The sequence below is a fragment of the Crocodylus siamensis genome, chromosome 1, assembly GCF_052110815.1.
Source record: "Crocodylus siamensis isolate JL-2025a chromosome 1, ASM5211081v1, whole genome shotgun sequence".
NCBI classification, from domain to species: domain Eukaryota; kingdom Metazoa; phylum Chordata; order Crocodylia; family Crocodylidae; genus Crocodylus; species Crocodylus siamensis.
The window spans coordinates 241,880,634-241,908,494 of record NC_143395.1 but is presented as its reverse complement, the minus strand read 5'-3'; the positions used below and the strand labels follow the sequence as shown (position 1 = coordinate 241,908,494).

General features: G+C 39.7%; 1 protein-coding gene across 1 annotated transcript in view; it reads right to left on the bottom strand.

The window, feature by feature from the left end:
• Positions 1–27,861, bottom strand: part of ROBO1 (roundabout guidance receptor 1) — a 796,429-nt gene that overhangs the window by 75,903 nt on the left and 692,665 nt on the right. Inside the window, exons 8-13 of the mRNA XM_090059747.1 lie at positions 17,092–17,216; positions 14,582–14,753; positions 11,938–12,143; positions 9,465–9,546; positions 9,144–9,312; positions 8,876–9,042 (exon numbers count right to left, since the gene is read on the bottom strand). Coding sequence (XP_089915873.1) covers positions 8,876–9,042; positions 9,144–9,312; positions 9,465–9,546; positions 11,938–12,143; positions 14,582–14,753; positions 17,092–17,216 — 921 coding nt within the window. The remainder of the gene's footprint in view (positions 1–8,875; positions 9,043–9,143; positions 9,313–9,464; positions 9,547–11,937; positions 12,144–14,581; positions 14,754–17,091; positions 17,217–27,861) is intronic.

Sequence of the window (27,861 nt, the reverse complement as noted above, 5' to 3'; positions counted from 1 at the left end):
GGCAGGAACATATATTTGCTCATGTTTTGTGCCACCATAAACATGTTTATGGCAGCCCAAGGTTCAGGAATAACTATTGTACATGAGGATTAGCTATAAGAACAGCATGTCCTCTCACCCCAAACTCTCTCTTTCATTCGGGGAGAGGAAAAAATCAAACTGCTCACTTCTAAACACTACAGAGACCAGGTACTAGTATAAGGAGGACAGGGCAGAAGCAACGACTATCTAAACGTTAAGTAACAACCACATTTATTTTTGTTTAGTTACATATGGTACATCATTAAAGTGAAAACGTGAACCACATGGATGTAGCTTTTCAAATGGCAGAAGCTCTGTGAGCAGGAATCAAGGCACTATTGCCCTCTGTCTGCCCTGATATTAGTAAATCTAATCTTGGTATCTTATCATTGAAAGAACACGTGTATGTATGGAAAAGGTGGGATTCCACTTTTTATTTTGTATGGCTCAGTCTACTAAAACAGGGACAAATGTTCTGCAAATCTGGAAAAGAAATGACTTCCTCCTTTTCTACACATTTATAGAGCACTCATCACCATAGCACTTGAATATTATGGATAGCTAGCAGAATACAGGTACGTACATTTTTTATATTCCCACCTTTTTATCAACTCACTGTAAACAAAACCATCCTGACAATGGAATTAAAATCCCAGAAATACTCATGACATGGAATTTAAATTTTTTTTTTAACATTCACAGATATACTAGTCTACTACAAAGTATATTACAACATGCTTTTGCTCCAGTCTGTTACATTTCTGTCTGGTATCTTCAAGTGATGGGGCCAGGTATTGAAATGTGCAAGCACTCTGCTCCTTGAAGCACTCAGTAGGGTTCTTGACAATTTCAGTACCTGTCTACTCATAAAAATGGCCAGAGAAGAAGCACAGAGGAACTGCATATTTGCATATCTGCAACTGGAATAAAGCCAATTTCATAAGTTTGTTGCAGATGCCTGATCCATCTGTGAAGCTGAGATTTGAATAACGGGGCTGAATGCAGTTTAAAAATGTTCACATAAAATATAACAGCAAAAACAACAACAATAAAAAATAGAACCTGGGAAAAATATACTTCTTGATGGTGTGGTTACATTCTTAGTCCATTATCTATCACCGTGTTTTTGCTTTCTTTAATCATCAGCACATATAAAAAAGCTGGCCTGTGAACAAATTTCTTATCCAGAAACACAGCCCACTGTAAAGACTACACCACTTGGTAATCTTGTCATGCAATGTCTCTAAAGTATTTACAAGAGTGTTGGATGTCTTCAAAACTAAATAAGCAGAGCGTGGCTAGCGTGTAGCCAGTGGGTGACAAATCTGGCTGCTTAGCAATGAACAGTGAGAAAAATAAATATGACGCTGAGCTGCTACTCTATACACACATGTAATATATTGTACCAAGTGGTCCATCTATCAATGCATTTTTTTCCTCATTTTGAGGCTCTTAAAAACATTAACCTTGACTGTGTAAATGATTGTTTAAATCTCTGGCCATCTTTTCAACCCAGAGTTTAAAAGGAAAGTTAGCTTAGTAAGTAACTAGTGATATCTTCTCTACTGGCCACAAGAGATAAGTTATCAACAGTAATAACAAAATGCTAACACATTCACACATCTGGGATACTCAGTACAACTTGTCTCCTCTGTTTTTCTAGTCTGGACATTATGTTCTCCAGGGCTGGGACTGACAATACTGTGAATGGGACCAGTACCAATCACACGGATTGGATTTACAACAATAGGGATTGCTACTTCAGAGCTGCATTTAGCACCAAGTAACTACAGCCAATAGCCCAGGTCAATGAAAGTCAACCAGGAACATTCTGATACATTTTGTTCAAATAAGGGCCACAATGTAAGTACTTCATACAAGGCTACGTGACTGTGGGAGAATCAGAGAGATACTTAGAAGAACTTATTTTTCCTGACATTTCTTTATGGCAAGAGCATTTTCACTAGATGGTTAATTTGTCCCCCAGTCTTTTAGGGCCCTGATGCACATCAATTTTGAACGCTCCTCAAGCTCTTAACCTGTGGATTGTTTGTATGTTAACACCTTTAAGTGGCTCAAAGCAGTCATGATGCAGCTCAAAGTTATGCCACTTCAGGGCAGGAGGTGACTGTGGCAATCCTGATCAAACTATGGACACTCTGTCCTCTGTACAAATTTAATGGTGATATTTGCAGAGATACATTCATAGTAATAGTAGTAGTTGGGAGGGTCGGAAGGGATCTGAGCAGATCATCAAGTCCAACCCCCTGCTATGGGCAGGAAAGAAAGCTGAGGTCAAATGACCCTGGCTAGGTGATTATCTAGCCATCTTTTGAAGACTCCCAGGGTAGGAGCGAGCACCGCTTCCCTTGGAAGTTGGTTCCAGATCCTAGACACCCTGCCTGTGAAGTAGCGCATCCTGATATCTAGCCTGAAACTACTCTTGATCAACTTATGGCCATTGTTCCTCGTTACTCCTGGTAGTGCTTGGGGGCACAGGGACTCTCCCATAGCCTGCTGGTCCCCATTGGTCAGTTTATAGATGGCCACCAGATTCTCTCTCAGCCTTCTCTTGTGGAGGCTAAACAGGTTCAGGTCCCGTAGCCTCCACTAATAGGGCCTGCCTTGCTGCCCCCTAATCATACGAGTCACCCTCCTTTGGACCCTATTGATGCCGTCCACATCCCTCCTGAAGTGCAGTGTCCAGAACAGGACACAATACTCCAACTGCGGCCTGACCAATGTCACATAGAGGGGGAGGATCACCTCCTTGGACCTGCCCGTGATGCATCTGTGAATGCATGACAAGGTGTGGTTAGCCTTTCTGACCGCGTCCCCACATTGGTGGCCCATGTTCATCTTGGCATCAGTAGTGACTCCAAGATCCTTTTCTGCCTCTGTGCTGATGAGAAAGGAGTTCCCTAGCCTGTAGGTATGGTGCTGGTTCTTCCTCCCCAGGTGCAGTACCTTGCACTTGTCAGTGTTGAAACCCATTCTGTTCTCATCCGCCCACCCCTGTAACCTATCTAGATCTAGTTGCAGCCTGTCCCTTCCCTCCAGCGTGCCCACTTCTCTCCACATTTTAGCATTACCCGCGCATTTGAACAAGGTGATTTTTACCCCCTCGTCCAAGTTGCCAATGAAGATGTTGAACAGTGCGGGCCCAAGGACTGAGCCCTGGGGAACCCCACTGCCCACATCCCTCCAGGTCGAAAATGACCCATACACCACCACTCTCTGGGTGCAGTCCTTCAGCCAATTTGTGACCCATCTGACTGTGTAGGCATTGATGCCACAGTTGCCTAATTTCTTAATGAGAATGGGGTGAGAGATAGTGTCGAAGGCCTTCCTGAAGTCCAGAAAGACTATGCTCACTGCGACACCTGCGTCCAACGATTTTGTGACCTGGTTGTAGAAGGCCACCAGATTGGTCTGACAGGACCTGCCTTGAATGAAGCCATGTTGGTTGCCCCTAAGCATGATCTCCCCTTCTGATCCCTCACAGATGTGCTCCTGGATAATTTTCTCAAAGAGCTTTCCTTGGACCGAGGTATGACTAACGGACCTGTAGTTTCCTGGGTCCTCCTTCCTCCCTTTTTTGAAAATGGGGACCACACTGGCCTTTTTCCAGTCCTCTGGCACCTTACCAGAGCACCACAAGTACTCTCTTCTAATTCCCTCAGCACTCAGGGGTGGAGATCATCAGGACCTGCTGACCTGAGCACATCTAGACCCACCAGAAGTTCTCTGAATAGGTCCTCACTGACTCTGGACCTGGCAGTGTGGGGGATGCCCCGGTCCCTGCTCAAAAAGATGGAGGCAAAAAATTGTTAAAGAGGTTAGCTTTGTCGTCTGGTATGACCACCAGATTTCCTAGCATTCCCTTTCCTCCAGGGCATTAGATTTGTTAACTAGCCTTAAATTGGACTTATAATTGTTGCTCCAAGTCAGCCATGTGAAAGAAGCTCCCAGAGATCCCAGACCTCGATGGGCTCTGCCAAGCTTTGAGCTCTAGCTGAGTGGCCCTGACAGCACCCTGATCCATGCATGCAAATCCACCCATGGACCAACGAAAGCTGGCAGTGGCTGCTGTGGGGTGGGGTACAGGCTTCTGCTGGGGAAGCTGCTGCTCCAGGCAGGGTGAGGTAGCTGCGTGTCAATCCAGGATGCAGGTGTGGGGCTCTGCCACTGCCTGTGTGAATGTGGGAGCTGGCTATGGATGGACTCTGCTCCCAGCTGTGGAGCTGCACCAGCCACCACTGACATAGCCCCTGGTTCCAGCTCTAGCTCCAGCCCTGTGCCCACTGATGCTGGCTTCCCAGAGCCACTGCCTAGGTCTGCCCCTGGTCCAGGAATGTCTGTCCACTGGCCCTGTATGCTGCTGCGCTGCCCCTACCAGGCCCGAGAGCACCAAGGATGGTTGGAGAGGACAAGGCAGAACTGCAGGGGTGGAGGTAGAGGAAAAAACTAAACCCTACTCAGGCTGAAGTTGCCCAGGTGCTGGGAACACTCTGAGTGATGCGTGTGGCCAGAAGACATGCCAGGATGTGTGTGACAAGGATGGAGCATGTGGGTGCCTGGGGCTGGGAAGCCATTTGCTTGCTCAGCCTTGTCCTCGAGGGACCCCGCTGCCTCCCTTTCCTCCCTGCAGTCTAGAACGCTGCTGCTATGGTGGGCAAGGAACAAGTGAAGCATAGAGAATCATAGGGAAATAGGGCTGGAAGGGACTCCTTCCTCACCAGACCTGTAGTGGTAAGTCACAACTGTATAGGTGGGGAGGGGAGGGGAGGGCTGTCAGAGGTTTCTAGACTGCTCTGATTGCTCCAAACTCCAAGTTAGCACTAAAATGATCAACATTTGTGTGGCTCCAAGTACAACATGTAACAAGGCCTTTAACTGGTTTGTATACTGAGCTACATGAGGAGCTGAAATGAAATATCCATTCAATTTGTGACTGAACTGAATATTTTGCTTCACTTAGAAAAACAGCAGAATCAAACCGTGCCACAGTAATCAAAGCATTTGGGAGCTTTAGGCTTGCTACTTCCAACCTTCCTTCACAGCAACCCAGGTTGCCATATAGACATTTCTATAGGATGAAGAAATCAGTTCAAGGTCTCTGTCCTGGTATATTAACTCCTCCATGGAATTAGCTATAGGAAGATGTAAGATCAGCTCTTCCTCTCTGACCATGACTTCCCACAACAGTTTGTTTCTACTGGAATAATGAAACTGTCACTCAATAGGGACGACTTGTAATTGCAAAGGATGGGGCTTTCACGGATGCTGGAGTTGACCTGTAAAATTCATTCCCACAAGAGAAAAGAATGACCCAAACCCCAAACAATTTCAGACATAAATGAAAACTAATTTATTTGACTCAGTTTTCCCCAAGGAACTTCCTTACCCAGACAACAATGCACTTATTCTTACAAATACAGCTTTCTCCTACACTTGTACACGGTAAATGGATCAAACCAATTCTTCTACCTAATGCTAAGGAAAAAAAAAAAGAGAGCTTGCCATGATAACTTTCATTCTGAGGGCACTAAGATAATCGAATTATTACGGAGGAAGAATTTTGATTTTAGAATACAATTTACTTTTTTGTTACATTTGTATATGCTCTTTCTCTCATAAGCATGTAATGCATTATGGCAAATGAGTAAGTTGCTTATGTGCCAAACTGATTCCAGTCCGAAGGCATTCTTGTGAGTAGGAAATTAAACATCCTACCATAAACTCTAACAACACTTTTTCCCCATCTGTGTTATTTTCTCCTTTCATGAACACAATGGAGTAACGAGTGGATATGTATGAACATAGTTCTGACCTCCCAACCCCTTAACCCTATGGTTCAACTTCACTGTTTCCTATAATCTTTGGCAATCCCTTACATTTGAGGATGACTGTCTTCCATGACTTTCCTATCTGTGGGTCCGAATATGGCTGACAAGGCCAAACTGGGATCCAGAAATTCTGCTGCAACTAGCCACACATTTCCATGTAGGGTGGGTGGCTCTGGATTCATGATTCTGTCTGCGATACGCTGTTTCTTCCACTCCCACGTTTCTATCTCCTATTGTTGCTGTAAGGTGTCAAGGTGTCCTTTCAGAAGCCTCTTCCTCTATTTCAGGCAGCTCTGGGCAATAGTCTCCTACAAACTGATGTTGATCTTGCATTTTTTTCAAGCTGGCCTTGAGGATCTCCTTGAAACACTTTCCCTAACCTCCTCCTGAGCGTACACCTTGACTGAACTATGAGAATAAAATGTGCATCAGGAGTCTGGAGTTGGACACCTGGATGACATGGCCACCCCAGAAAAGTGGGACAATCATCACCTCGATGCTTGTGGATTTTTTTTTGCTAGAAAACACTAATGTTGGTGTGTCTGGCTTTCCCTTGAATTTGAAGGATCTTCTGCAGACATTGTTGATGGTACTTTTCCAACAACTTGAGCTGTCTTCTGTAGGTCATCCATGTCTCAGCTATGTACAGTAAGATGGGGATCACAACTGGTTAATAAACTGTCAGCTTAGTTTTGAATCTAATGCTATGATCTTCAAACACCTGTTTCCTCAGGCATCCAAAGGATGCACTTGCATATTTGAGGTGATGTTTGATTTCTTTGTTGATGTCAGCCCTCTGCAAGAGATGGCTTCTGATATACGGGAAATACTTAAATGTTCTCAAGAGTATCACTGTGAATTTGAATTACTGGAGCTGGTGACTGCTCATTAAGAGCTTGTTTATGGACGACTTAGTCTTCTGGGGCACTGACAGATGTGAGGGAAAATCCCCAAACAAATGCACTCTACCAGAAGCAGCAGTGTGTTACTTTGACCAGGCTCCGCAGTGTCTGTATAGATCGGGTGCTTCAGTGGGGCTTTTGGTGCTTTTAGCTAATGCTGATTCAATCAGGTTATTAGATAGAAGTGCCAAAAAAGCTCGACTAAAGTGTCTGATCCGTACAGAAGTCGGGAAAGCTGGGTGCAACTAACACACTGACTCTGGGCATGTGTTGGGCTAGGTGTGGTAGCGTGTGGAGTTTAAAGTACCAACTTTTTTTTTCATGTCTACAAGCAGCTCTAAATGTTTAAGTGTCAGTCCCATTTTTGTGTATACCTTAGTAAAAGAGATTGACAATTGCTTGAGGGTCGGTTTCCAAGTGAGAACACATTAAAGCATCACCAGCATACTGAAGCTCAATGATTGAGGTTGGGGTGGTCTTGGTTTTGGCTCACAGTGGCTGAGATTAAACAGCTTACCATCCATTCAGTAGTTTAGCTCCACTCCAACTGGCAGCATGCAGTCAGATGTAGCATCATGATAAGAAATACTGAGAAGAATGATTGAGTGATGATGCAGCCTTGTTGAACTCCCATCTAAACCCCCCAAAAGATCTGTGATAGATCCATTATTGAGAACTGTTGCTTGAAACCATACTTCAGAGGGATCCTCCATAGTGCTTCTTGACTGACAATGTCAAAGGCTTTCACGAGGTCAAAGAAGGCCTTGTAGAGAGGTTTATGTTGTTCCTGGCATTTTTCCTGCAGCTGGCAAACTGTGAAGATCATGTCAGTTGTACCTCTTGATGTCCTAAACCCAAACAGATTCCAGGAGGAGTTTTCCAGCAGGTGGAAGGAGATGGTTAAGGAGGTTTCTCATGGTGGACAGCAAGGCAATCCCTATACTTTCTATAGCTGGATTTGTCTCCTTTCTTGAAGACTGTCACAATCATGGCACCCCTGAGATTTCCCTCATCTTTCCAAATCCTTAAAATGAGGGCATGGAGCTGTGATATGAGGTCGTCTTTCCACTGCTTGAAGATGTCAGCAGGGATTCCATCATCTCCAGAGGCCTTGCTGTTCCCCATCTGCTTGATGGCTTTCCTCACTTCCTAAAGGCTGGTCTCTGATGGAGTGTTGTGGGATTGAATTTGCCAGGTACAAGGAGTTTGTTTTACCATCAAGAATGTACTCATAAACAACTCAACAAATTCCCTTTCAGAATTAAGGAGCACCTCATGACTGTCTCAAACTGGCAGGAAGCCAATATGTCACTGTCATCAGCATGTATGCTCTGACACATGAGACAATGAAACCAAGGAGGAATTCTATGCCAATCTTGACTAAGACCTTTCTGACATTCTGGAGGGAGACAGACTTATTCTTAATGATTTCAACACCAGTCAGAAGGGACTCAAAACTTGGCAACAGAACCATCGGCAAGGAAGGAGTAGGAAAGGTCAACTCTAACAGCATTCTCCTCTTGACCAAATATGCAGAATACGAACTTGCCATTACCAGCACTGTGTTCCGCCAGAAAAACAGGTGTAAGACATCATGGCAATACCTGCTATGTAAGCATTGGCACCTGAATGACTATGTTATTGTTTGGGCCCAGGATCACAAAGATGTCCACATCATACGGGCTATGCTAGGAGCTGACAATTGCTGGACTTATCACTGACTCATCTGCTCAGTTATGTCACTCAAACTGGCATCCAAACAGCAACTGTAGCAGAAGCAAGCCTGATGGAAGATCAATGTCAAAGACTCAAGGACCCAATCAAGTGAGACCTCTTCCTATAATAACTAAAATTTTTATGCTTTTGGACCCAGGCGAAGTAACTATCTTTCAGACTCTGTCTTTCCTATATAGGGTAAAACTTTTAGAACTTATGCTATAAGAAAATATTGCTTCAGAGCAATAGAAGTTTACCACCTAGTATATCTTACAGTATTTAGATGTCATGTCAAATGTATCATAAAGATAATCCCGCATCTCACATAGCTTAATGTAATTATTACAGAAACAGTGGGAAAATCAGTGCTTTAATATTTAGGCTTACCTTGTGTTTTCACTGGGTCAGATATTTGGCTAGGATCACTAAGTCCATATGCATTAGCTGCCCTTACCAGGAAGAGGTAAATTGCATTTGGTTTCAGCCCTTTAACTGCAAAACTCTCTGTTTTCACATTTTCTGCTACAGTTTGCCAGCTGCTTCCAGATGCATGACTAAGGACAAAACACAGACAAGAGCAGGTTAGCACAGGCTTATTTCACAATACATTATAAATAAATGAAAGTACAACCAGATCACATGAGACTCATAATACCTGAAGGCCTCTATTATATAAGAGGTTGGAGTTGCACCTGAATTCAAATTAGGTTGCCATGACAATGTTACTGTATTTTTGCTGACATCAGTAACCTCAGGTTTTGATGGCGCACTAGGAATCAAGTTTGGGTCAGTGGGTCTTGGTGGCTGCACTGGAACTCCAAATTCTAATAAAGAAGGGAATAAAGCAGCAGTGTATTCAGTTATGTTAGCATCTGTACTGCAATATATTACAAAATCAGATAGCAATTGCATTTTAATTTCTGATTTTATTTTATGGTTTATTTTCCTCCACCAAGAGACACCCTAATTGATTTACCTTGGACCTCAATGTAAGCACTCCATGTAGCTTCACCACTTGGGGTGGAGGCAATGCAGGTGTACCGACCAGTGTCGCCCAGCTGAGTGGGAAGAGGAGAAAATAAATATTTTAAACAATCAGGCACTCAGCGGGCTAGAAAAGTAATTACAGATCTGCATTTCCCCCCATGAATATGCATGAATGCATTACAATTCAGAAACTTCCAACTAAAAATTTCCTATCAGCCCTTCCTTCATTCATGGAAAAATGAAAACCACTGAATATTTATTCAGCAGTGTTTACATCACTGCATAACACTAGCACATTTTTATTTGTGACACAGAACTGCACACCAATTCTTGCACTCGACACTTACTCCTTACCTGGCAATACTTCCATTAATATCAACAAGGTGAATATGTACTGCCTATGAACTGAAAACTCCCTATGAACTTACTACTCTCTTAAATAAATGCATATTGATTTAGCTATAGGACCTCAGCAATAGCATGACTCTAACCCTTGAAACGGCCCTTAACACTAAGGACAGAAATCACACCGATAAAATGACCATATACCAATTCAACTCTGTAACACAACAGGGCTAGGTACTGACATCCAAAAAGCCTGAGGGAGAATCTATCGAAATTCTACAGGTTCACACATGCAGGGAACCTGCTCTGATGTGCTGCAAATCCAGCGCATCAGGGCAGATTCCATTATGGAGCACATAAATTGATGCACTCTGGCAGCTTCATGCATCATGTGTACCAGCAGCACAGTGGGCCTCCATGTTGAGAAAATGACAGCAGTGCACTTTGAACTAAAATACGTTCAGTGTGCTTTAGTTCAAAGTGCACTGCTGCCATTTTCTCGATGTGGAGGCACAGTGCACCGCTGATACATGTGACACATGGGCTCTTTTAATTAGCGTGGCTTGGGAACATATTTAAAAAATGCCCAAAGTTTTCAAAGTGGCCATAAACTGCTTAAGATGAATCAGGATGGATATAGTGCAGACTTAACTGATTTAATTTAAATTGGTTTATCGAAATTCTGACCCAGACCCCCTCCAGATTCAAGTTAATTCACAGCCCCCCAGCATGCTTTGCATCTCCCCTGCAAACCCTGCCATGCAGGTTGGGCAGGTGGGTCTGGCCCAAGCTGTCTGCTCCACCCAAGCAGCAAGTTGTGCTCTATCTCCTCCGAGCTTCTGGCCTAGGCCATGGTAAGTATGTGGTTGCATTTCCAGAATCAAAAGTTAATATGTTTACTTGCTTATTGGTTTAATCTATGCAGCTTAGACTAACCTGTGCAGATTGAATCAATTCAACCTCGGGCTTTTCTACCCTCTGTACTTAGTCTAAGTGGTTCACAGACCTTCTCTTTCATTAGGGTGAATTTTAGGTTTTGGTAGATCAAATACAAGGAGCCCACACATTATCACCAAAATCTGAACATTCCACTATATGCCCCCTTCTGTGACTTAATCACCCTCCTAAGACACTATGCTCAAAAAATGAGAGTTCACTCATATCTCAGTCCAAAAGGATGATCTAGGGAAAAACAAAACAAAACCCCAACTCAGAATTGAAACATCAAAAGTTCAAATGCTGACCTAAAGAATGATTCATCTTATGACTAGGTAATCATAGTATCGCCAGTTAAAGTACTGTTGGGTGAGAAATCATACACCCAGTCTACTTTTACAAAGTCTGATGTCCCAAGGCACAAACTGATACAAGGTAAGAACAGGTGCGAGTAAAGCTTTACAATATCTTATGAGGTTTAATAAGCTTGTCAGGAATGAACAAAAATACTGACCCAGTATCCTGCTCCAGTTCTCCAGGAAGCCATTCAAAGACAGGGGCTTAATTACTTTAAAAAATGTTTATGCTGTCAAGATCTACCTTCTATGTACTTTATGCTATATATGCATATACCATTTTTAATCTTTAAAAACCCCCAGTTAAAATGGATACTATATAGGAACATCTGTTGACAGAGAACTGAAATCTTATTTATGAAGTTGGGAAAAAATACAACAACACTGCTGCTATAAAAGGACATTTTGTAAGGACACTGACTAAAGTTATATTTACAGTGTGGAATTATCAACTCGTTTTATATAATAGAGGGCTGAAGCCCTTGCTTATTTACTAACATGGTAAAGCTTCATTGTACTATGATAAAAGGTTCCTCCCCACCCATGTGTTAGAGGTATAAAGTAATTTTCTTAATATTTCTTAGAAGTATTTTTCCTCATAAAATCTGGAGTAATTTGCCAAAAGCTGAATAATAAGCCAAAGTATTTTAAGCAGAGATAATGAATCATCTGAAGGCACTAAGCATCAAATTAATATGACATTAATACTGTTATTTAACATTTCATTAATTCTAAAATTAGAGGTTGCAACATAAAATGACCTGAGGCAAAACCAAAATGGAACAAAACAAAATAAAGGGAAAGGTGCCACTTCAAGCTAGCTACCTTGGCATAGCGGATCTGTAATGCTCCTGTCTCCAGTTGCTTGATGCGAGAGTCCTGGGTAGAGATGAGGACCCCATCTTTTTTCCAGAGTATTGTGGGCATTAGGGCACCTGTGGCCACACAGGTGAGTACTAAAGTACCATCCACTGCTACAGTCTGATTCACAGGACCCTGGCGAATGACTGGGGGAGGCCGGTCTGCAATGACTGCCAGAAGAAACAACAGGAAATGGATTTCTCCAACTGGAAGCAATTTTCTAATCATCTAAGCAGCAGCAGTTGCTTGAGGGTTTGAAACAAACTAAAGATAATTAAACAAGTAATTAAAGTTGGAGACATGCATTATTCAAGACAGGGTGAATTAATATGATGCACAGCTACAGCATATTAAAATGATATACACTATATTCAGTAGGAAAAGAGGTTTCATGTATTACGTATTAGCATCTTCTCAGTACTGCTGTCTTTAGGAGTGATAATGAAATAAGGAAAGACTTCCTCGTTTCTTTGCAATGGTATGCTGTTTACTTTGTTCATGTCTTACAACAAACAAGACCTATTCAATTGGTGATTTGAAGCATTTATCACCAAAATAAGAGACTAGATGAGAAGATACATACAGCATTTTCAGTATATTTTTATTTTATATTTCTAGTTCAGCCATGCACTGTTTCCTTGTAAAAAGCTGACCAAAGGTTGGATGCAATAAGCACAGATTTGATGACTAGAAAATTATCACTCTTCTTCAATTAAAAAAAATGTGCCTGACATTTCCTTACTCCCAGTTCTGTGATGAATTAATCTGTCAGTGCTGCTTTAAAACAAGAATAAGACTCTTTCACACTATTTCATATTATTTTATTTAATCATTCACTCAGTATAAATTAACTGTTATTATTCCTGCAAAGAGGAGATGTCTATGTAATTGTGTTTACCAGAAGAAAAATCAGGTTCTTCAGAAGTAAAAGCTATTGCATGGTTCTTCAGCAGCTTCAACTCCTACCTCATGATATCCTCTTACAAATTAAAACTATAAAATAACCATAACTTTAAACAGCATTTGCTGGGGAGGTGATGCAACTTGAGAACTGATTTGCTAGTCTGAAATATAAAACTGAGATCACGATCATTTGCGATTCATTAAACATCCCATGTACTTTTTGTAACAGTTGCATCTTCACACTGCCATTTTGGCCAAAAGCCACCTGTTATTTCAAATGTATAATTCAGTCTTTACTTGCCATCCTAATCTGTTGTGATGTACTGTTACTGTTGCACATTTTTTTGGCTGTTAACAACTTTGTCTCCAGACATGGCTGAAGTAATTCTCTAAGTAGTTCGTATTTCAGTTTGTTATGTTTATAAATTGTTCTGGGTCCACAGGAGGGAGAGGTACTATACAAACAGACTGTAATCTTTTCCTTAGAGATACTTGTTTACATTATATACATTCACTTTGACTTCTTCGTTATACCTTACCTAAGACACTCTTTGATTTGTTGAGAGTTATAACAGTATCCTAACATAGAACCAGGATGAGAAACACTTAAGAATAAAGTCTATCATAGATGATATCAATATGACTGTGCTGCGATTGGCAGAAGTGATTTTCTAATGATATACACTCATGTAGCCACTCCCTAAGTCCATTAGTTGACCTGTGTTCTGTCAGTGTAGTTCTAGCCATTGAAACATCCACTGACTTGAAGATAAGAGGGAATGATTTCATGATTTCATTCTTTGCATACTGCCACTTCATTTATCTTATACTTATGGATTAGCAGACAGGCAAGCTGCTTTTGTTAAAAGGGAAAAAAAATACTATGCCCCTATGTTACACAGAATAAGAATTATGTACAGCCAGCGTAATAAGCACTTATTTACGATGACTTCTTTGATTCTTTCTAATGCTGTGGGGCTGTTTTATTCAGGGAAAGGCTTGAAGATCTCTTTCCCTACTTCCTCTTGACCTTACATTTCTTCTTGTATCCATGAGATTTTCTTCAGTAGAAGTGGGACAAGTCTGGCTTAATGAGTGTGATTTGCTATTTTGCCAGCAGTTAGGAAATTGCATGAGGATTCAAAATGCAAAACCCATTCATCTAGAGGTTAGAAGTTAGCAGTAAGCTTATCTTCAGAGTTCACATTATGCTGCTTCTACTGGACTGCTTCCAGTTTTGTAAACAGCAAATTTATTTGCTTACTAAACTACTTTCCCTGCTTTTTTTTTTGTCTCAAATGATTCCAATCCAGCTAGGCCTTCTCTCCTTAGAAGATGGATTATTATTATTATTATTTAGCATTGGACAAGTTATAGTGAACATGAGTGGATCACTTTTTGGAGCCCATAATCCAAATAGAGCCTTCATTTTTTAAATTCGTCTCCAGGCTTTTCTGAGCTAACAAACAGAGCTAAAGCAGACATTAACAGCTCAAGGAACAATGGCATAATTTTCAGTTCAACAACCACACTGAGAATTTAAAAGAAGGACAAATGGCATCATGGACAGTGCATTAGGATACAAAACCCTTTTAGCCAAAACAGACAAGTCATCAAAATTGCTGTGGTTCATTGCTGTGGTTTATAACAAACGAACAAGCAAAACTGGTACTGGCAAAAAAAAAAAAAAAAATCTTCACTTTACCATCAGTTACTTCCAAGTAGGCTTTTGTGGTGATACTTCCTGCAACATTTAAAGTCTGGCAGATATAGTAGCCAACGTCAGACCTCTGGACATTTGTGATAGTGAGATCACCTGTCTGGGAGACTGAAAAGCGGCTGGATGATTGAGGTGGTTGGTATGAGAAAAGCAGATTCTAAAATACGTATGTAATCAGGAGAGGGAGGAAAGACACAGGTTAGACAGAATAGAAACACAATGGTAAATTTATTTTAATATATGAAATCATATGTAAGCTCATTAATATAAACTCATTATTTGCAAAAGATTTCTATTATACCTGTTTAAAACATATCATCACTCTATTACATGAAGCAAACAGCACTGCTGGGACATACTTCTGATGAAAATGTAGGTGTACTTGTGTACACATATGTGCATAAAACTTACAGACCCGTTCCAATATTCATTGTTAAGGGACATGTCTACATGTTCATTAATGCATTTTGCTAATGCACATTAAATTTAGTATGTCCATTGTGAGCCACTAGAAAAGTGGTGTGTTCGCCTATATTAATGTGCATTAGTGAAAGTGAATGGGGATTTTTGTGATGCTTTAATTCACATTAAAATGGACTGATGACCATTAAAATGCATGTGTAGATGTGCCCAAGGTAGCATACTTACCAACTTAAAAAGCCCATTGAAATAACCTAATATACACACAATTGCGGTAGTCTGTGCACACAGTAAGTAATGTTCATGAAATGTACAGCTTGCACATTTTTCAGGATCAAAGCCACAATACTTTTTATGGCAAAAATAGATTTTTTTAAAAAAACACATTAAAAAAGATGGTGGTTTACCTATTCGTGTTCTAACTTTTATATGTCCTAAGTATGGAGAACGTAAGTGACAGGAATGTATTGTACATTTTTTTAAATGATCTTGTTTTAAGCTCTTTAATCATTGTTTTCCTATTCTATAATCAGGCATGCTTTATAATGAAACCCTGTGTCAGTTTCCCTTGGTGCAGTTTTGGTATGAATTTACATGGTAAGCTACAAACAGTGGTCACAAAAGTCAGAGTTGAAACCACAATGACTCGCATGTGTTACATCAAACACTGGTTTCCAATTTCCATCTGACTCACAAATTTAATGAAAAAAATGATTAAAGTTCATGGACACTGTAGTCAATTTTCCTTCTCACCTGACTGCATTTGTTTGGGGTTTTTTGTTTTTTTTGTTTTTTTTTGGGGGGGGGGGGGGGTTGTTTTTTGGTTTTTTACAGAAATTCCCCAAACCAGCAGCAGGTTAAAAAAACTTTGACTACAATATAAACACAGAAAACAGTTATCCATCATCTCTTTCCATGCAATCCAGAAAAAGAAGAGATTTTGTAATAAATAAAACACTACCAACCTCCCATCCCCCAAAAAACCCAAACAAACAACTTAAAACCTTGAAAAAGACACTACATATCAGTCTATTTATATTATCAGCTACAACTAGAGGAAACCAGCTAAATATTTATTTTGCTATAGCATATTTAAACAAATATTTAACAAACAGACTTAAGGAACCAGTGTCTAGATATGTACTGGTAGCTTTGGACATTTGTTAAAAAATATGTGGTGGTTTGCCATGCTTAAGAGCCATTTAATTAATCACTGAGAACTCATCCCTTATATGCCATCCCTACATTCAAAAGTTCCTTTCATAATAATATAACAACCACTACCATCACCAAAATCATCTATAGTGCTTTTTATCTGTGGATATGAAAGCATGTTACATGCTTAGTATTGTTATTCCCATTTTACAGATATGTAAAATAAGGATCGGGGAAAAGCCACTTGCTTAGACCACCTAAAAGACCAGTAATAGAATTGAGAATGTAAATCATGTCAGTCGCAAGCCATTACGGTCTCCACTCCCATGCAGCAGTATGGAAAAATATATGGATGCATGTTAGCCAGCCACAGTTATATTTTTGGGGTGGTATGAAGCCATAAAGCCCAGATTCATGATTTCCTAAACTCTGGTGATATGTAGGTCTAATAGTGCAGTTTCACAAATTATAGCATTAGACCTGCATCCAAATTCTTGTGATGGCTGGATTGAAGGTTTTGTTTTGTCTCATTTCTATGGTATATCTCTAATGATCTATTCTATCCATATCACACCCATGTTTCACAATAATGAAATAGTAAATAAAATTTAAAATTAACACAATGCTGAAAATCAAGGTGTGATTTTCAGCTGTTTATTATACAAGTGTTTGAACACTGGGGAAAGCAATAACAGTGAGCAGAACATAGCTTTACTTTTTTGCTCAACCAGCTAAAACAATACATTTTTAAATGTGAAAAATGTAATAGCTGCAACTAAAATGGGGTTCCAGCATTTTAAAGCCCAGCAGTTATATTCTGACTGATCCAAAAAAATACTGAATTAAGAAATGTGTTCCACTTGCCTGGCATTATTGCTTTAAAAAAGTGGTAAGGCAAGCAAAGTAAAAAATGGCTTTACCTGACTTCCTTCTCTCCGCCAAAAGATGGCTGGTTGCGGGTTTCCAGTTGCTTCACACTGGAAAGTCACTGTTCTTCCCAATGCAGCCACCTGGTCGCGAGGCTTCACAACAAAATGAGGAGGCTCTGAAAGAGGAAAAAATACACTAATATCAGCAGTCTTCACTAAAATCCAGAGAGGAACTTGGTGGGTGCCTGAGCACCACTTTTTAACTGTGTAAAATGGAGCATGTTATGAACACCACTCTAATATTGAGATGCAACACAAGGAGATTTTGGCTCCCAACATCAAGTGCCCGGGATTGTTCTTTTGGGTGCTATACCACTGTATTAAGACCTAGATCGTGTATCTCTTATTCATGTTGGCAAATACTTAGAAAAGCAAGTCCCACTAACTTGAGTGAGATGACCTACAGGAGTAAGCATATACCAAGGTGAACAAGTATGACACAATCAAGCTTTAAAAAGAGAAGAATAGTCACAAGTCAAAATGAAAAAATATTGAAGCTAAACATGCCCCCCAAGCACAATTTTTCCAGTCCTGTGTTACATGCTATGGAATAACTATGAATTCAAGTTCTAAGTCATCATGTTTGGAGAGAGAAAAAAAATCCACTTAATGGCTTGAATAAAGATTTTTGATGTAGTCAGGGTCTCAAAAAATTTCAATTTAACTGGAAAGCCCCAAAATGTTACTGTGCAAATTATAACCATTTAACATCTTCAATCCAAATTATTCGAGAAAAATGAATTTAAAGCAACAGTGGAGCTGAATGCTTCCTTCATTTACATGGGCAAGGGCATGTTCAAACAAAATATATATGTAAATGAAGGCAAATTTGAGACATCTGCTCATCCTAACATTATACATACTGCTAGCATTGTCCAAAGTGTTTAATTTATACAGCCTTAAAAAACCACTTCATCTAGCAGTAAATAAAATGTCAAAACATTGTATCAGTTACATTAAAAGAGTCAAAGCAGTTGACAGAATTAGATATACTGGTAGGGCTACTCCAGAAATATTAGTATCTGTTTTTAAGCTGTCCTCTTCTTACACTTGGAAAAAACCACATTAAAGCTTATTTACTTTCTATTTACACTCCTGAGAGTCATTTCTTATCAGCTCTTCAATGCTAATTATTCTCCCCTCTTGTCTGAGTTCCGAATGATGGGAATGTTTTGATTCAGACTTCTAACAACTGCACATTTATATTTCTTTCTTTTTTTAAAAGAGTTTCCTTTACATATAACCTTTTCTTTTAAAAAACAGTTAGGAGGTGCAGCTTAAAGTACAAGATATGAATCAAACAATTGTGACTTATTCTGACTAAGAAAGTCCTTTCTGGACAATTTGCTTTTTTTCTTAATGCAGGAAAATATTTTAGTTATCCATTTCTCTCTATATCTATGCGCTCTATCTAGGTCAGAATAAAACTATATACTGTTTCTATATGGCCCCTGCCTTTTTGTGGAACCCTTAGAGAAAACACTGGGCTGATTTATATTTGGACCCAAATGTTATAACATCAGCTGAACTGCCTTGCTGAGCAACTACACAAGATTAAGGTCAAACTGACCCATGGGGGCCACTGTACTTTTAAAACACAAAAACTGGAGACATTCAATCAATATTAATATCATGGAAGGGAGGCTTTTTGACAGCTGTGTAAGGGATTTAATTTAGGATTGCAAATAGGATGGGAAACCCATGGGTAGTTTCCACTGGGCTGTAAGGGAGTACTAGCCAACTGGGGACTTGGAGTATGCCAGTTTCTCAATACGCCTATATGGCTACTTGAATTCCCATTGGGTGCACTGAACACAAATTTAAGGCGGACTGACACTCCACCAACCCTGGCAAAATGCCTCACAAAAGAGGGAATTTAGGATTTCTAAATTCTGTGTTGGTACATTAATACTTGAAGCATTAATATTTCCTGGTACTCAAGAGATTACATAATCATAAACAAGGTGCTAAATTGTTGACCACTGGAGAGGCAGCTGAGCCCTTTAGTTTCAAATTAGTGAAAAGGGCTGTTCGGGGACTGCTGTGCAGGAGGGACGAGGGGGGTGGAAACGTCAGCCAGATGGTTATACAGGGTGGGATTCATAAAAGCTTTTGGGGTATTACTCTAACGCTGCCACCACTGAAGAATTAAATTACAATGGTTTTTATGGGAGTCAAGTTTGAAAATTATACTCATAATGACCACTTAAAAAAAAAAATCCAAAACATTCTTTTAGGTTTCTTTTCGTAAAGTAAAATATGTGTGGCATGTCATGACTACACTATAAAGCAGGGTTTTTCAACCTTTTTTAACAAGTGTACCCTTTTTGTCTCAAAGTTTCAGCTTGTTTATGTATTTTTCTTGTTTTTACGGGGTGGGGGGCGCACAGAGGCCCCCATAGTGAGGGAGGGAGTGGGACAGGGACAGGAACTGTACAGCTGGGGCAGAGTGAGGGATGGTGTCACAAGAGTGGTTCATCCGGGGGTCATGAGGAGGGGGGGTGGCTCCTGCCACTGCGTGCACCCTGGCAGAGGCCTGCAGGGCACGTGCCCCCCAGATCTGTGTGCAGGGCAGAGGCAGCTTGGGCTGCAGGCTGGACTCTGCACCTCACTGCCACTGTCCCAAGAGCCACATGACACCATGTGCCTGCAGCTGCTGAACAAACAGGATGTAGACACACATACGCAGATGCAGACACACACACGCAGACACCTCTCCTAGCAGCTAAGGTGTGTATGGGAGAAAGGGGCGGGAGAAAGGGAAGGGGCTGGGGAGGAGGAAGTTTGAAAATGGAAGGGAAGAGAGTGCGTCTTTGTGCCTGCTCCCGGCAGCAGGGTTGGGGGAGATGTGGGCAGTGGGTTGCGCAGGCGTTGTCCAGATGCCTGGGCGGGGGGGGGGGGGGGGAATCGCACATGGTAGCCGCTGCTGCCACCATGCTACTTTCTAGTTGTTCTCACGTATGGCTCTGTGGGCTGCTGATGGGCCTTGCTCTCAGCCAACAGCACGCCACCTGTCAGCAGCCCACAGAGACGCATGTGCGGCTGGCTAGAAATCAGTGCAGGGCATGGTGGTGGTGTAGGACAGTGGCAGCCACCACATGCAAGCTCTCCCACCCCATACAGCCGGTGGAGGGGCACTGCTGCTTTCGCCTCGCACCCTATTCCTGGGAGTGGGCACAGACAGTGAGCTAAGAGGGGGGAGGTTCTATGGTGAGCCAGGCACACCCCTCCCCAGGTAAGAAGCAAAGTATGGGAACACACTGGGGGAGATGCTGCTGTCATGCCACAGGATGCACTCTGTCCCCGCCCACGTGTACTCCTTATGCATACCGCTGGATGACAACCCCTGCTATAAAGGATGATGTAGCCATTAGCTATTTAGGGGGTGGGGAATCCCTTCTTCCTAGCCTTGGGATCTTTAAGACAAAAATTAATTTATTATATAGGAAAACATTAAGTTTTACTTGTGTGGGAATAAGTGAAAAGTGAAAATTACAATTCAACTTGAGCATAACTGGAAAAAAAAAAACACAAACATTTGCAACCCATTACCTTTGATCTTTGCCACAAAATTACCCATACTTCCTGCAGAATCTATTCTGTGCAGTCTGTCTTGTCAATAACAAGGAAAGGATGGAAGCTGATTGGTTGAAGGACATGGAAGGGTATGGATGGAAAGGGGAAGAGAAGTTCCAGTCACAGTGACACGATGATTAGAAGATGGCCAAGAAAATTTCAACTTACCAGACACAACTAAAAACAAAACAAAACAAAAAGAAAACATGGAATAAATAAAAGTAAACAAATATGAAACAAACCAAGAATAAAATAAAATGAAAACCAACAGGATCCTTGATAAGGATCTTAGAAAGCACAATTATATTTTGATATATGAAAAATATGGCACAAACACAGAACTGTTATGCCATTAATTTTAAAGCAGGATTCCCTATTGATTTCTTAAGGGAAGCTGCCCAGTATAATGGATAAGGAAGTAAACTATGACTCAAGAGACTTGGGTTCTGTTCCAAGCCAAGACAACAGACTGCTGTGTGATCATGGATAAAATATTTTAATTCCTTTTTTCCCCAATTCCCCTGTGCTGATGAGCTCTCCACAGTAAAGCTGTTTGAAACCTCTCCTCAGTGGGAATGATGACATTTCATCCCTTCCTAAAACATTTGGAGCAACTGAGATGGGAAAGGCTGTCTTTAAGCTAACAATTTAATAGGAAATTAATTTAAAAATAAGAGGTATGAAATCCCCTTTTGCTTATGTCCCAATTTGCAGATTGTGTATAATGACTGCATATACCAGAACCAGTACTATTCAGTTTTCAAATCCATAAGTATATTTAATGGTGTATTGTATGATAATTAAATTATCCCACCTGATACTTTTCCTTTCTACACTGCTAGGGACATATTCATATTCAGAGATTTAATGCAAAATAATATAGATCCCAAGATATAATCATGTGAAACAAATCTATACATATAAATACAAACATATACTTCTCAATCATAGTTGAAAATTATTATAATCCTGGATAGTTAGTTTGTTCCTGGGTAGTTAGTTTTACCTCAAAATTATAAACATGTTGTAAGCATCAACATACTAGCATTAAAAACAAAACAAAAATCACTTCATATGTTTCCAAAATCCATTGCATATTCTAAAAAGTACAATCAAATACAAAGTAATTGGTATAAAATAATTAACTAAACTATCTGCAATAAGCAGCAATCCATATTTACTTTTTCAAACATAGCCTGCAAATCTCAAGCCTTTCAATACCATTATTGGGGATTTTTTACCCTCTTTATTGCTTTTTACTCTTTCCCATAGAGAGTAAAAATAACTACTGTTAAGCATGAGTACATTTTCATAATGAGCTGGTAAACACCTGCAATATGCCATCCACTGATAAAACACATGGAGGAAACTAATAATACTTGGTCTGTCAAAACTCATTGGGCACAAGACACATAAGCTTCCTCTCCAAATAAATGGAACATACTGTAGACTGCAGGTGTGCTATGAAAATGAAGTGTACATAAATAGTAATTATAAGAACAGTGTATTAAAAAAATGTGTCTTCTAGAGGAGACCAACTGAATGCAATAAAAATTAGACGACATACAGAATGCTTTTCAAGTTAAGTAGAGGTGTTTATTGTGGGAGGGGATGGAAAAGAAGAGAAGGGAAGAAATGAATTGAGAGGTTTAAAAAAAAAATTATCTTCAGTTTTAGGAAAGTAATCTGAACATATGGTGGATTTCATTTTAATGTTTAGATTCACCATTTCCTGGAGGGAAAAGAAGAATAAATAATTCTGTCTGTATTATGCAGGCAAATCAAGGGTGCATGTCAGATGTGGCCAACTGATGGTCCACTGGGTCTCTAGACTATAGTTCCCTACTCATCTCAGAAGTTGAACTTCAGGCCACTCTTAAGCATATGGGCCTCCTCACAACCTTTTTTAACTAAACAGCTACAAATATGACGTCCAAATTACTTCAAATTACAGTATGACAGACTTTGGAATTTGTATATCTCCATTAAACAAACAACTCCCCCATAATTGACATTTCATGCCAAAGAGTTTGATAAGGAAACAAGTTTCTAATTAATGTTCTTGAAATTCTTACACTTTGAAACCAACTGTGAAGCACTGATATAGCAGTAATTTAAGCATGCTAAAATGAGAAAAAGTTAGCCTTTTTGATAGTTATTCAAACCTACCCATGAATACTGCACAGCAAAGTTCATTTGAAACCTCTAATGTATACAAATCTGTCTTGGTTGCTCAATTCATTTCCACAAAGTAAGTTAACTTACAAATACTGAGTTTCCTTTTTTTTCTAGAGGATTTTGCTATTGCATGTTAAGAATAACTGTCAAGCAAATGCATGTTTTGTCCACCTGTAAAAACACAAGGGATACTGATGTATTAAAATAAATCCCTCTTGAAACAACGCATCACATAAGATGCAGTTTTGTGGTGAGGACAAAGGGTGAAAATTCAAAACTGAAGCAGATCCATTAAAGGAGTATTGTGTGCTTAAAAAAAGTAAGAGTTCAGTCTGAGTTTTATTAATCGGCTATAAAAACAGACATTATAATTTAAAATAGGTTAAATTATTTTGCAGTTGTCTTTATTTTTATTGGACAGAACTTTTTATGTTGTTATTAAGCAAGTTAATTACCCCATCTGCAATGCCTTTTCACAAAGCAATTAGGGGAAAAAAACCCCAGGAAATATATTATTGTTACCATGAGAAGCAGAAGAGTGAAATTACTTTTTAAATTATTTTCTTTAAAAGGTGAGATTTATAGTGGAAGAAATACCTTAATTTTGCTGAACTAAAAAGTGTTTTGCAGATTAATGAGGTGATCATGTAATATCTCATTCATGGCAGCAAACCCATCTATCTCAATAGGATTGCTGATGTCAGTAAGTCAACTCACAAGAGTGTGAGTTTGCAAGTTCAGGCCCCAAAACTGCATACCGGTACAGTTGCCAGATGTTAGTGAAGCAACTACTGTACTTGACGGATGTACAAAGATGACCAAAAATAGCTCCAACATACCATATGTAATGCCGACATTTCTGAATAACACTTTCTGTAATTTTCCCCATAGAGATGTATGCAAATGTAAACCTATTGTTCTACTGTATTTAGTCTGCTTTTAAAAATAGTCTTACAAGCAGGCTGACAGGGCAATGGAGGGGGCACACAGCATTTATGATGCATTTGGCAAACCAGAGCAGTCCTAGAGGGGAAGCTGTAGAGGTGAGGATGGTCCCCGAGGATGAAATGTTGCATTGTGGAACAGCTGCAAATTGCAGACACCTCCCTTGTTTGCAAGATGCTAGATTACTGGAGTGGTTGAATGAAAAGGTACAGAAGTTCTAAGTGCTAGAATAACATGGACATGTTAGAAGTGCTGTGCATAAAATGAAGCAATTCTACTCTAACTATTGGTTCTTTTTAAAAGAGATTTTAAAATCAGAAGTCCTTTACTTTCTAGTCTGTCCCCTAATTTCAAAGTTTAACTGCTTAAAAAAAACCCAACTTCCATTCTCTCACTACTCAAGTATGTTCCATTCCTCACATTTACAAGCTGTGAAAGCCAATTATATGCGTTTTATTCTTATAAGGAAGATTTAAGTTGCATAGGCTTTGGTAGCACAAAGAACAAATGAGTACAAATACCACGTAGTTCTTTGTTGGCTTTTTAAAATATATGAATTAGTACAGAAGTTAGATACAGTCAATGTTCTGTGTTTACTTTCTATTTCAATGGTTTGTGTTTATATGCTGCTCTCATTTTATCAAAGCAATCTGAAACCTTCAGTATCCTCAAGATGCACATTTATCAGCAGTCATTCATGTAAAGTATCATTTTCTACAGAGGAAGAAAGGAAGAGAAACATCTCCAGATCTGAGAAAATTTAAATCCTGCCATTCATCTGTCTTCATGCTACAGCTAAGGGAAAATGATCCTTAGTACATTACTGGAGAATCAGAGTATCCCTTTTCACCCTCATTCTCTTCTTTCCGTACAGAAATGGTATTTTCAGTTGCTACTGAAGTGCAGACACACAGGATAATGTCATTTTTTTCAGATTTTCTGTAAAAAATTATGTTCACCAAGAGACCAGACTGCATTACCTTAAATCTTGATGAGCATTTAAACCATACATATTTCCACTGGCATCTGTAAAATTACATCACGGGTATTGTGCTACTAGTTGTGAATAGTGGTATCATGAAATAGGTACAAACAGGTAGTACACTTATCATTTTAATACATATGGTAGATGTATCTATACTTGTTTCTGAGTATTTTAGACAAAACTGATCTGTGATTCCAGTCTAGAGTATATGCAATTATATTTCTAAAGAGGACAATATTACCTCATATTTCAGACTGTGAGATGACATTTTGAGAGTCATTTATTGAGGTGGTAAGGAGGAACTACAATTGAACAACGTAAGAAATGAATCTATGTGATGATGAAAAAGGTGACAGGATAACAGAGAATCAGTGTAGAGTGTAAATAACAAGGTCAGAAAGGAAATATTTAGAATAATGACCGGGGGGGGGGGTGGAAGAGGTGACCTTGTAAGCTCCCATCCAGCCCTACTTTCAATATGATCCTATAAAACCACGAGAAAAAAGGTAACAAGTTGAAAAGGCCTTAAATTCATAAAGATTTTCTGCATCCTACATAGAAGAATCACATGTGGCTTGATCTCTGCAATGTGTATACCAAACAATCCCACACTAGCATTATCATCCATACCAAAATGCTGCTAGGTCTCTTAATCATTGCAGGGTGAAGAACTTCATCACTGTGCAGAGGACTCTCTCAAGGTCCACATACCACACAAGTCTCTCAGAGGCCTTTTTGGTTCTTAAAAGCCTGCAAACTCTTGAATATTTGGCCACTTCATTTTGGTCCCCACATGGAACCCAACTCTTCTAAAAAAAGTAGCTTTAAAATAACAGTGTACTTATATCTGGCTCCAGCCCACCTTTGCTGTTGTGTCTCATCTGTAAAATTGGGTATTAATACCTGCCTCACAGGATCTTTCTTATATGTTACTACAGGCTCGTCAGCTGAAGAGTGCTGTATAAGTAATTGCTGTGAAAAAGCTTCGTGTAGGTGGTGGTCTGGGGAGAAACTTGCACTATTTGTCTGGACGTCAGGCTGTGCTGCAACTATCTATGAAACCATTATCTTGATAATCTCTCCCTTCATAATAGCCACTGAAAAAGATTTTCATTACAAAATCCAAAATACGTCACAGAAAAAGACACTTTGTGTTCAAAAGGCAATGAGTTCTCAGGCTAACGCATACAGTACTTTCAGTTCAACACGTGTATATACATCCTGTAGTCTTGCCTTGAGGTGACATGAGCACCCCTACAGAGACTCTATGACAGAGGACAAGTTACTTAAGATGATTTAGTCCCTTCACAAACTTTCCTTCCAAAGAAAAAGAGTCAGTTTATAAAAATATGTCACTTCTCTAAACCATAGACAATTTAGGGAGCCTTGATTGGACCTGAATCACCACTAGGTTACTCCAAATTTGTATTGGTGTAATTCTGTCTATTAAACAAAAAAAACTGGAGCAATGAAATAATCCAAGCATTTTTCAGTCCAGCACTTCTTGGAGAAGATACTGTTTCTTCTTTTGTATTTCATAAAGACTCTGGTGGAGTCTAAGTTATTACCTATGCTACATTTATATTTCTGTCTGCTTAAAAAGAGAAAAAAACAAAGACAAATTTTAAATACAAAAATTTAGACAAAAAAATACAAAATAAAGGCATACAATAATAAGAGCACAAAAAGATAAAAATAGTCATACACTGCTGAAACAAGACCTACAGACCTTGTTTCAGTACTTTGTTGTTGTTTTTTTGAGACATAGAACTGAAAAATAAAGTCGCTGTTTTCCTTGGCATCCGTTTGTGGGGCCATAGTTGTCATCTTAAGAAAAAAGACTCCTTAAAATTAATTTAAAAATTCCTTAATTAAAGTTTCTGAATGCAGCAAGCCCAGGAGAAATGGTTACCAAGCACTCACTAAAAAGAGAGTCTATGCCACAGAGAAGTAACTTCTGAACATCAGAACATCTCATTAGTGATATGCTATATAAGTGAAGAATTTTGTTGAATGAACAAAATACAGTTTTTCCTAGGAAGAAAAAATAATGCTATGATGGAAAAAATGGAGTTCAGATGTGACAGATGCAAGGCAAAGCCACCTAGTGCCTTCTTTATAAACAGTAACAACAAACAATGAAATAACAGGAACTTTTTAATTACAAGTACCAACAACTTTACACAAATGAAAGAATGTAGGCAAGACATCCTAGCCAATTATGTCAGTATCAGGAACAAAACTTCACATTTTTCACCTTTGATCCTATTAGAAAATAAAACCACTAAGAGAAAGAACCACACCTTTGCAAAAAAAGAAGCTAATTTCATTTAGTCAGGATGACAAAGCAAATCAGTCAGCCCAAACCAATCAGTGCTTCTGCTGGCAAAATACTTAGCTACACTTCACCACTGGTTATTTTCTGCCAAAAGACCTCCACTGCTCTACCTAAACTGCTGGTAATCCTGGAGGGATAGAGACCTTATAAAAAGGCCATAAAATCTTGCCTAATAAGGAGACCATACAAACACAACTCTGCAGAACCACTTGTTTTGCAGGGAGGCAGTTTCTTAGGTGCTGAAATGCTCTCAAGAGTGCCAGCAGCAAGTGCTGGTATTTAACTTCGGTGATGAGAAGAACCAGCTACAGTTCTCTTATGTGCCTGTGAAACATTCACTGAGAGGAGAATGTTCAATGATTTTGCACTGTGACCAAAAGGGAGGAAAACAAGTAGCAATATGCCCAATACCAGTTCAGACAGTATCATGTATAGGCACACAAAGGATATGTATCATAATCACAAGATAAATGTTTGGACCAAATTGTTGGGAATGTGTATGCAGAGCAAACTGAAGTGGATACACATAAACCTAAGTAAATTCCCCCTCCTGAAAGCAGCACTGACATGTCCAGTGTGCATCTTCCTGGCCTGCAGCAGCATGTTTTTACTTGCACTGAAGGATCTTGATATAGTTCCTAATTACATGCTGTTGCTTGCATTGTGAAGACTATTAACAGTACTGAGCTGTTCACATTATTAATGAAAGAGCATTTCAGTACCCAGCAAAACATGAATC